This window comes from Chanos chanos, chromosome 7 (genome assembly GCF_902362185.1).
Source record: "Chanos chanos chromosome 7, fChaCha1.1, whole genome shotgun sequence".
Lineage (NCBI taxonomy): Eukaryota > Metazoa > Chordata > Actinopteri > Gonorynchiformes > Chanidae > Chanos > Chanos chanos.
In genome coordinates, this window is record NC_044501.1 from 12500934 (window position 1) to 12512810 (window position 11877).

General features: G+C 40.1%; 1 protein-coding gene across 1 annotated transcript; it reads right to left on the reverse strand.

Annotated features, from left to right (window-relative positions):
- Positions 1-1372: 1372 nt before the first annotated feature.
- On the reverse strand, positions 1373-10177 carry tmem41ab (transmembrane protein 41ab). Its single transcript, XM_030780874.1, has 5 exons — positions 10002-10177; positions 3366-3516; positions 2669-2830; positions 2214-2352; positions 1373-1602 (listed from the first exon to the last, which is right to left on the reverse strand). Exons 1-5 carry the CDS (start codon positions 10175-10177, stop codon positions 1379-1381), a joined length of 852 nt encoding a protein of 283 aa, XP_030636734.1. The 3' UTR covers positions 1373-1378.
- Between the last annotated feature and the right edge of the window lie 1700 nt (positions 10178-11877).

Here is an 11877-nt window from a genome sequence, read left to right on the forward strand (position 1 = left end):
AAACAAAAATAGCCAAATTTAAATCTCAGTTTTATACAGTCCTTTTAGATGTGGCACGGGTAATTAAAGGATCCCAGGACCCGCCACAGGAAATGATTATGATTTTTGTAACAGTCTTTTTTTTTTTTTTTTTATTATTTGAAAGAATCCCGACCTTTACGTAATCTAATCATTGTACTATATTAAGCACTGTCCCAAGTCTTTGATTTGCACACACAGTGTAACTGATTTGTCAATTACCCTGCCATTACTTTACTGCCATTACAAAAAGTGCACTGCTTGTTTCTAAGGCACAGATCACCACAACACTGTCACTGCTTTAACAGCACTCTGTCCTCTAAGCTTTTAACTTCACACACACACACACACACACAGCATTTAACTTCACACACACGCACACACACACACACACACATACAAAGAAAAAACAAAACACACACATTAACCACCTACATGACCGTTCATTCGGTGCACTTTTCTGTATTCAAATACTATCTGATGTGTGTTGATACAATATAAACTGCTGTCAATTCCATATAAGTAATAGAGTATATTTGCATCTCATTAAATTAAAATAAAGTCTCAAAAACATGTTGTGTAAATACATTCAACTTTTCAGTAAACTCCTTCAGTAATGGGATAAACGTGACATTTTCATACAACAATTAATGGAGAAGCATCATGACAGGACACTTCCTTTAACACGTGCTACAAAACATCAGAGACAAAACATATTGCACAGTACAAATATACTTAAATGGACTGTTAGTGCATAGTTATCGCCTGGGCACTCCAACACACACACACACACACACACATACACACAAACACACACTCTTCTTTTAAGCATCTGAGTCCCCACTCACCACACAGTCTCTGTCTGTCCCTGTGACCTACCTTCACATGTAAAACATTACAAGTGTCTTAAAAGCTAAAAAATACAGAGCATCTCAATGTAAAAATACACAGCATCTCAATGTAAAAACCTACTTCCTGCTAAATTTCATGGTTTAATGTGACAGTGCATGTATGTGTGACTAATTGTCACAGTGTGTTGATTTAAGACAAAAAAAAGGCAAAACCTCCCCTTTAACCCATAAGCTTTAGAAACGCTTATAATCAGGACTGTCCATTAAAAATGGACAATGACCAGAACAGGTTTTTTTTTTTTTTGGTAAGGCTAACAGTAACTCTCCAACTTTTCTCTGCCCTTAGCGGCTGATCTGGGATCAGTTTTCCCAATTCTCTCCCTTAATCTCTCTCATTATCAGCTAAACATCAAAATGGCCCCAGATAAGCGGTTAAGGCCAGAGCCAATTGACTCCAAACGGTTACGGTCACCATCGCCCTCTTGGCCAAGATCACGACGGCTTCTTGGTCATCTGGTCTTGCGGTCATTGGCTTGGTGACCATTGGGCTCCATGCCATCCAGTTTGAGGTGAGTCTTGCTGTATTTGCGGATGAGGGCGCCCGGGAGCAGTGCCACACAGGCTATAAGCAGCAGCTGCAGGAGGGTTCCCCAGGAGAAGATGTCATCAAGGGAGTGGATCTCAGACAGGATGGCCCCTGTCCGCACACAGATAAAGTTATACGGGATCAGACCTGCAAAGCGGAACAGAGGAACCAATGAGAGGGAACGTGAGAGGGAAATTCTAAACCAACATCTTAAGACATCATTTACATGTCTAGAATCTAAGACACATTCAAATGAAGATAAAAAAAAACGAAAACAATGATTAAGGGATAGATCATCACAGTAATACAAGTAATGCTTAATGATGATATGGACATTTTGGTTAAGTGTACTTTTATCTGTTAACATTACTCTCTGTGCCCAAACATTTTGCATTATAATTAACATTGCGTGTATGGCACTACAGTTTCCTGTTTACCCAAATCTGAACTCTAATGTTTATAGTCTTATGCTTCAATCTGTGAGTAAAATGCAAGAGGCACTAATTGCAGTAGTAAAACCATAGTCAAGTGAGTACTTGTAAAGGAATGGAACACTCCTCAGCAAGAAGGAAACCAACAGAAACAGAAAAAATGCTGCCTTCAGATCTGGTACATATTTTCATTATGTTTCAGAGGATTGCCCAGAATGTGAACAACGGTTTGATTCATCGTCATACGGTTACTGTATGATTACTGCTATTGTTACACGCTAGCTACAAGTTTCTGGCGGTAGATTTGCATATTGGTGTGGAGCTGACCAATGAAGACAGAGAAGAAGAACATGGTCATTGGGATGTTGAGGATGGGAGAGGTGATGTTCAGAAACCAGTTGGGAGTCATGGGGAAGAACCGTAGAAAGAGCAGGAAGAAGAACAAACTGCTCCTGTTCTCCTCACACTGAGAGCAAGAGAAAGAAACAAAATGGGATCTTTTGTTAAAAAGATTAGTTGCAATACAGTACTTTGATAGTAAGTTAATGAATAGTTTTAAAGAACCTACAAACAAACACTGATTTGGTTCTTTTTTATTTTCTCATCTATGTTCTACAACCACTTCAGTAGTAATTAGATAAACATGATGCAATGCCTCCACCCAGTGGACACTTACTCTACAACACACACACACACATGCACCACCTATTCTGAGAGTGCTAATTAATAGGAAAACAAGCCCCCTGTCTCCTAATACCACAGTGCTCCGTGCGGAAACTAACCTTTCTCTGTAACATAGCCACTTTATCAGGGAAGAGGCGAATCACGTGCCGCTTGCCGAATGTGCGGGACAGGAGGTAGCAGTTGGTGGAGCCCATAGTAGTTAGAGTACAGGCAATGAGGAGTCCATACCAGGGACCAAACAGTGCCCCTGCTAGCATGTTCTGTTCCAAATCATAAACAAATGATATGTGAATTCAACATGACCAGATATCCATATATTATAAAATACACTTAATGTGCTTAATCCCGTCAGCTAGATATCCATTTTCTTAACCTGAAAATAATGAAAATGTATTTTTCTCACCAATTCATTTTTTTAATGTATCACGTCTAATGTATTTGACATTACAAGGTTAACAGAGTGTTAATAATAAGAGAATGTATAGGGGTCAAAAGGTCAGCATAAATAGGGCACTGAAGGTCATCCTCACGATTTCTTAGTGCAGAGAGAATAATTACCATAGGGAAATGTGAACATAACCCTCCAGAAATGCTTACCTTTCTCAGAGAAAACACATTTAAAATCAGGTAGGGTCAACCATTTTCCTGTCTTTGATTTTTCAGGTAGGGTCAAAGATTATCCTATCTCTGATTTGAATTGGCTTAAAATATAAAACCCACTCCAACACACACAAGGGATAAGGTCAATATCCACAATGTACGTTAACGCTATGCATGTACAGTACACTTTCTCACCAGGAAGGAGGATCCAGGGATAGCAAAGGACTGTTTGTACAGATAGGCACTGCAGTAAAGAAGCAGCACATAGCTGGTGTGTTCCCTCTTATAGAACTGCAGAAACTCCGCCAGCTCCCTCAGCTCATCCAAATCTGATGGGAATTTCAGTCTGGAGGGAAAAGTAAATGCTCAAAGCTACAGGAAGAAACAAACACTTTAAGTGGAAACTGTGGTTAAACTGGGGAAAGTGTTGAGACATCAGTGCTGAAATGGAAAAACATCTTGCTTTGAGATTGACTGCAGTTTCATCTTTAAATGATACAGACCCATTCAGTACTAATCATCAAGCAGAAGGTGACAGAAGATCAAGCTCTATGAAAACTGTGCATAGACTAATAATATATAAAGAGAATGAGGACGAGAACTGAACCTTGCAGAACCCCATGATGATGATGATGTTTCCAATGGTTCTTTGAGTAAGGATCAATCTTTCATAACTTTGCTTAAGTCGAAGTGAGAATTCTACCTTTCAGAATTGGTGGGTGCTGCATTTAAACTCAACCCTAATACACAAAGAGAATGAGGTGAACATGCCTTTGAGCAGGTTTGGATTTGCTGCATGGTAAAAAAAATTGTCTATGAGCTTTAATTCCCTAAACTTTAATTCTAGGAAACAAGTTGAACTGGTCACAAAATTCAAGTCTTAAAGGCAACATCTGACAATTGACATCAGACATTCGGTTTATGGGAGCCTCACTAAAACAGCGATCCACAGGAGCATCAGAAAGATGTCTGTAATCCTCATTCAGAATGAATGAGAATGAAATCCTCAAAAGGCTTTATTTTATCTAGGAACAAAGAAAGAAACAAGCCAGAATGATGGTGTTTGTTTTGTCAACTTGAAGTATGTATTTTTCTCTTACTTTCTCATCTCTTCAAAGTAATCTTAAATGGGCTCAGACTCCACAGGGAGAGAGAGAGAGAGAGAGAGAGAGAGAGAATGTGTGTTTTGAAGAGGAATGTCCTCTGGGAATTTAACTTTACAAAAAAGCGAAGACCACTTTTATCACAGAGAGTGTAGAGAAAGATTTGGTAGAACCACCATTAGCAGTCAAGAGAGGCACTCTGATGGATAACTTTTTTGTTTTTACAATAGAAGCTTTAATGCAAGGAGGAAAAGGATTTTTTTTAAACAAGCACAATAGGTACCTAGGTACAACAGCTCGTGGGCATATGTCAGATTTTGAGCAATCAAAGGTCTAAGCACAAGAAAGTACTAATGCCATATTTCAACTGAACCACTGGAGAACGTTTGGACAACACTGGATTGAGGTTTCAATCCTGTAAAATCTAATGGTCTAATGGTCTGGTGTGTATTAAAAAGTGTTTTTAATGGCTGGTTACATACTGAAATGGCCTTGTTTATGACATCACCCCCATTGGGAATTTCCATACACAACAGAGGACGGGCATGTGAGTTGGTCGTCTGGGACCAAGCCTGCATCTTCTAAAACTGGCCCTCAGACAGTGTGTGTTCAGGAGTTACATGGTGCAAGGAGAACTGGCTCTTGGCAGAGAGAGAACGCAACAGGATCCGACAAATGGACAGAAATAGCCTGTGCCCTCATGGCTGTGTGTTTTGATGGACGGTAGTATTAAACTTTACTTCAGTCACTCTCTTGAAATTAAACCTCCTTCACAGGGGCTGATATTCGTGTGCAACACACACATTAGAGCCATCTGATAGATTTCTCTGTTTTCTTATTGGTTCATAAAGCCAGGCATACAGTCATTCGTAATTTGAGCTACATGGTACATTCCCATTGGCCTCTTTCAGGCATGCAATTGGGCGGTGATCCCAGTGAGCGAGCTAGAACAGGGCTTGAATTTCTGCTTATGCATCCCTGAGTGTGACGAACAAGCTGTATACTCTACACTGTCATGGCACCAAGATGCCCACAGGTGTAATTACTGCATATGACTGCCATGACAAGAACTCAGAAACTAAACAGGATCTTTAACGAGACAGTTTTACACAAATTGCTAATGAGAAATGTCGATTAACACAGCTTTCAACTGTTCCCAGTTCATTTTAAATCCAGTTTTAATACATGGGCTGTAGACTATTTTCACCTACGGAATACGTAAGAGCATGGATCATTTGTCAGTATATCGGGACAGTTCACAACACCCACCCAACCACACACAAACACTTGGCAAACATAGGAATTTCCCTGTTCCATAAATAGAATATCCTAAGAAACTTACACCCATTACAAGTACAGTGTATTTTATACTTCACCACTGGGGACTAACTAAGGATGCTTTGGGTACCTTCAGGATGGTAATCTAATGAATCTATTTCAATATGAATAACTTGTTGATAGACAGTCTGACTAAGCGCTTGGTGATTGGCTGCTTCCTGATGATTGGCACACCGTGGCATCAGTGCTGTGGTTTGTCTGAAGACAGTAATGTGGCCTGAGGTACCTACTCATCTTTACATGGGCAACTAAGAGAGATGAGACACATCGGAAAACTCTGAATATCCAGTTTCTTTGAGGTGTGATCCAGACGATCTTGGAGAGTCCACAAATCTCTAAAAGTTAGTGCCAGTCGCTAAGGTTGAAATAACACCTATGGCAGCATGAGCGTGTCAAGAGGAGATCGAGAGATACAGAAGTCCTTTCTAAAGCTCTCCGGCTAAACTTCACCGCACAAATCCCTAGCCTCTCTTCGTACTTTCCGGAGAGTTCTTTGGGTCCTCAGGTCCGGCGCACACGGTTCAGGCCCTTGAGTCCTTAAGTCCTTGGTTCTGCTAGCCATGACATGCGTCTGACTGGCTGAGGAGTGTAAACACCTATTTCACAGGTAGAAATCAACCTCTGATACTGTCGTGAGGCTAAAAAAACTCCAGAAGTCTGCTCCCCGGAAGCAGCTCAGTTCTGCCTTAACTGGGAGCCTTTTGATGATACATGATGAATATGTAGTTTCACTCCCAACTCTGAATTAGCCAAAACCATAAATGAACCAAACATGACAGCAGACACTTGGGCAAATCATCTGGTCTTGACAAACAAATGAATGGGAAAGAATGAGATCCTATCTTTTTTTGCCTGGCTTTCTTTTGAAAATGTGGTTAATCAATACACTATCCCTCACTCTGAGACATAACTTAATCTAGAACATTTAGATCTACCGTATGTCTATTAGAACTATTTTATTTTGGGATAATCATTTAAGGCTCCATCTATGACCTAGCATCATGGCTAGCCATCCAATAAAACTGAGCTCCAGTATATGGAATAAGTAATTACTTTGTTTTAGTGTGAGTTTATTGTCTTATTGTGAGTAATGTTCTCTTGACAAAAACAACGCACCTCTAAGCAAAAAACCTGCCCAGTATTTTCGTCTGTTACGCAGCCGTTATTTTGGATACTCTTGCACATAACTAGGATACTCAAATGTGAGACATTGGATCTAAGGGAACGTTTTTACCATCTTTACTTTTATTTATTCATGCACTTTTATTTTGGGACTTGTCTCGAGACCAGAGCCATGCCAAAGACGTTTGCTGAGCCAACGCGGCGCTCCTTCCCTGTGGATCACAGCCCTCAGCACATTACGGGGGGTTCCTGGGCGGGCCGCAGGGGGGGAATCGGACGATTTCGTAACTGTCCACCATCCCACGGTGTACTCTTTCTGTGTGGGGACAGGTGGCACATCTGGCCTGAGCCCCAACACCCCCCGACCTCTCTACAGTTACCCCGCTACCAGCAGCACTCTGAGGGGAAGTCAGAGTCGATTTTCTGCTTATGATTTGTGAATGTGACTTGGATAGTCCCTCGACTTAAAAAAAAAAAGTCAAAGGCAGTCATCGAGGGTAGAATAACTCTCATGACTATGCGTTCTGATAGAAGGTTAGAACGTTCAGTTCTTTCTGGTGTTCTGTAAACGAGAGAGTCACCTTGCTGACTCCCACCCCAGGTTTTCATCCTCAGAGACTGATCAACGGAAGCTGTAGAGTTTGTGACAGATGGGTAAAAACAGGAAAGTGAGGTTTAAAACTAGTTAGTTATAACACAGACATTTTCTGGAGTTCTGTGGATGCTACGGAGATATGTTTACAGTTACGCGTCAGTTTACAACTGGTCATTTCCACAATTGTTTTTTGGAATTTCAGACAAAAATATGTTTTAGCATTACCATACATAAATTTCTTTACCCACGTGTCTCTCCAAAAACTGTTGTGTATGTATGCTAAGGAATCCATAGATCATTTTCTTCATCTTTCTAGTGACTAATAGAATGCATAGTTTTTAAGCATCCTGGCTCACAGAAGCTATGACTCAGACATAAGTCAGTCCTCTACAGTGGTGGTTATATTGACCTATGTATAAACATAAATAAAAATTAAGCACCTGATTTCCTTTTCACAGAATGAGAAATGGAAACTTATCAAGAGCTAAGTGAGGGGTCAGGTTGACCTGCTTGACATTACTCCTTTGGCCTGTGGCTTCCTTGGGACTGTAGCCAGGACTTATGACGTCTGCCATGTCACCCTCCAGTCAGTATTGGAAATAAATGTGTTTCATATCGGTCTGTTGATGATAGTTGATAAGTCAAATGAATTTACTTTGATGGACTCAACGCCCATTCCAACATAGCTCTTGCATAATTTGTGTTCATTCCAATACACATCAGTTAATAAAAGTATCGGTGGAATATAATAAAGATGGGCTATGAGAGAATCGCGTGTGTTTATTTCACATGACACTCTCCTGAACTGATTTAAATTGCATCTGTTTTTAAGTCATTCCCTGTTAGTGTTATGTTTAGCCTACAGTCTGTGTTGCCTTGAAACATACTTACATAACATCTGGTCTAACTGTTCACATGGAAATCTTGTTAGAGCATGTAATGGTGTTAGAAATAAGTGTGCTGATTATACATAAAAAAGTATTGCTCATGCAACACTAAAAATCTTTTCATAATTAAGCGAGGCCAAAAAGGGTTTTGCCCCACTCTGCCGTGCTCCGTCACGGCTATACTGTGATAACAGAATTAGCCCATGAGATTCTACAGTACTGGTCAAGATGGGAGACAAACGGCATGTGAACCAAAGCTTTGACAGCTGCAGTTCTGAGCACAAGTTTAGGCTTTGGACTGATGAGGCATGGAGAGAAAAGCAGAGATGTGTGTGTGTTTGTGTGTGTGTGTGTGTGTGTGTGTGAGAGAGAGAGAGAGAGAGAGAGAGAGAGAGCAAGTGTGTATAAATGTAAGGTCTCTAAGGACGCATAGGAGTACAGTCAACAGTCCAGTGACATTAGCCTTTAATCCATTCATTTAGTGCACAGAGAGCAGGGAACAAAACACTCTCCAAATGAGTCTGCAGGCAGTGGTTCAGTGAGATAGCGCCCAGCGCCACAAAACACAGAACAACAGAGCGAAACCCTAAGTCAAGCCCATCTTACTCCTGTCATTGCTGTGCCCTTCAACAAGGCGCTCAACCCCAAATTATTACAGAGGGCTGTGGCATGACAACTCTGGGTACCTCGTCAGAACATGCTGACCTTGGAAAAGAACAATTCTGTTCACCAACCTTACCATGATTAAATGAAAGGGGGAAAACAGTGGTCGGGGATCAAGATTCAAGATTCATGAAAACATGAAAAAAGTTGCGCATAGGCCATGGAGACCGTCCTGTTTAACCTGTGAGGACTTGGGTTTTTTGGGTTCAACTCTGCATGCTACAGGACTGCAACTGGTTGTCATGTTAAGAGATTTAAAAAGGTTAGCTGAAGGAAAATTGTATTATTAAATCTTGTCTTTCTACTTTCTATTATAGTTATCTATCTCCGTCATTTGTTATTTCCATTTTGTTTATGTAACACGTCCATTTTCTTAAGTGAAAGATTATGCAAGTGTTCACATCGTTTACCTCCTTGATGACTTCACAGTACCTCCCGCGTGCCCTTTGGAGGCCAATAAGACGATGCCAAATCTCTGTACTGACATTCATTTCCTTTTGCTCTCCCACCCCTACAACTACCCCACACCGACCCCTGCCCCCGCCATCACTCTGCCTTGCCTCTCATCTCCGAAAAACAGGTATCAACAGACACACATGGGTATCAGCGATGTCCCGTCTCTATTTTCTTGTCACTGCAATTCATGCAACGCGCTTAATTTACTTATAAAGTAAATACATAAAAATTAAATTATTTTCAACAGCGAGAACAACAATGGTAACAAGGAACACGCGATACACCTTGCACAGTCTCCCGTGCACCAGTTTGGAGAGTTCGTTTTAAGCGAACTGTAGTACTGTTACTCATTTCCATAAATCATAAAATGAGTCCCCTGGAAATTGCTTCCACGGTGTTGTTATAACTTAAAAGATACGCACATAAGCGCTTTTGTAGTACTTCAAATTACTTTAATCTCAGTTCTCACTATCTATTTTAGTGTACAATAAAATGTGTTTTCTCCTCTTTTATGTTATAACCACAGGAACCTAAATGATATGCCCGATCTACGAGGGCTGTGCATGTGCAGGAAAAGGAATAGGCTACCTACAACATAAACTGAGTTGCAGCCATAAAAAGAAGTGAGTGTCCCGAATAGGAGACTTATGGAAAGCTGAAATCCTACCTGGACGTTTCTTCCTCTTCCTCGTCCACGTCCACAACACCAATTCTACTGTCTTCTGTCTGCCTCACTTCATATTTCATTCGTATGTGTGGACCCGGCGGCAGGAAAGCTGACAGGAGGTAGAGATAAAAAGTTGCCGCGGTGACCACCGCAATTAACCCCCAAATCGAGCGCATGGTCCCGCGCCAGTGGCTTCTGAAAGCGCTGGTCTTCTCCGAAGCACGAATTTCATAAAAAGACGATATTACTGCACTGTAATGAGGTGGGCTACTTGGACTAGCTACTTTCAGGTCTAGCCTGGTCTAGTCATATCTAGTACATGGAACTACTATAAAGTCACACTGTAAGTCTTAGGGACTCTTAGGGGGTGGACCAAGCGGGGTCACATGGGGGATCTCCAAAAAATTACCTACAGTATTAGAATACACGGACGTGTCAGGTTAGTCAAGTTCACGTCTCTCTCGGTTCGGTTAACCTCAAGTATTTTTCTTATTTCATTTAAACTAAACTAAATTAAATTAAATGGAATAAATTAAATTAAATTAAATTAAATTAAATTAAATTAAATTAAATTAAACAAACACACAAACAAACATCAGAGGAAGACTAACTGATTTAAGGAATTTAATGACAGTCTATCTGCACGTTGGGGGTATTTCAAACAAATTTTTCATTTTTATTTGGCATGATTAGCCACTTATTTCATTATTATTTAGATTTCCTCAAGATAATATGTTTTAGACATTGTTTGGCTGACCAATAATTTGCATAGTAGTATTCGATCTTTATCACCTATTTATCAGTATGAGTTGTGGTATATTTGAAAGCTTCGGTACTGGACATTTCGTTTCATGTTTGTGCTTAACCATTTCTCTAGTGACTTCAAACACGTTCACATATGAAATGTTTTAATGTTTGCAAGGGGGAACAGGCGGTTGTTAGGTAACGTAAGTTGCGAAAAAAAAACGGAAGCACTTTTGCATCCATTGCCATATCTCCTTTGATAAGTGGTTAACTACAACTCCAAATATACTTATCTACCTCTCGCATTTTCTACGTACATTTGTGTGTAGTTGTAAGCAAGCTTTATAATAGCTGTATGGTTACAACATTCCCCATGCCTGAACACTAGATGTCACACTTGTCTTAACAAAGATTTTGCACTTTCTGCTGTCTAGCCTAAGAAGTGTCAGTGTTGGTTTTAACGGGCTCTCTCCTCTCTCTGTCTTTACAATCTGATGAAGGACAGCAACCAACAGAATTCAGCTGACAGAAAGAAAAGTGTTAGAAATGATTGGTTATCATTTCATTATTACCACATAATATAGGGCCACAGTTTAATAAAAACATACTCGCTCATAGGTAGGCCTATATCTTATCATCTGATATTATCTTATTCACCTCTGTCGTTACAATCATGCATTCCCAATGCAAAAGTATATAAAGGCATATACTTCTGGTATAAACAGTATATATTCTTTCTTTCTTTCTTTCTTTCTTTCTTTCTTTCTTTCTTTCTTTTTTTTTTTTTTTTTGCCACAGCCTGTCATAGCTTAGTTGCACAGTTAGCACTTCCTCTGTGCATGGTGACACTTTATGTACACATAGCGTTATGTGATATAATATTGCTACATTATTCATCACAAACACTGTTCCTGCATACGTTTACAATTTGTTATAAATAAGTATGGCTGTGATTTAAGGGAAATCCTTTGAATTAATTAATTGCGCCGAATCTGTGAGCATATTGTCATGAAAGATGTACTGTATTCCGTTAGCTTTTTCAGGGATATTAATAAAAACGATTGGAAGACATGAGTTTAGCACTCACTCTCTCTCTCTCTCTCTCTCTCTCTCTCTCTCTCTCTCTCTCTTT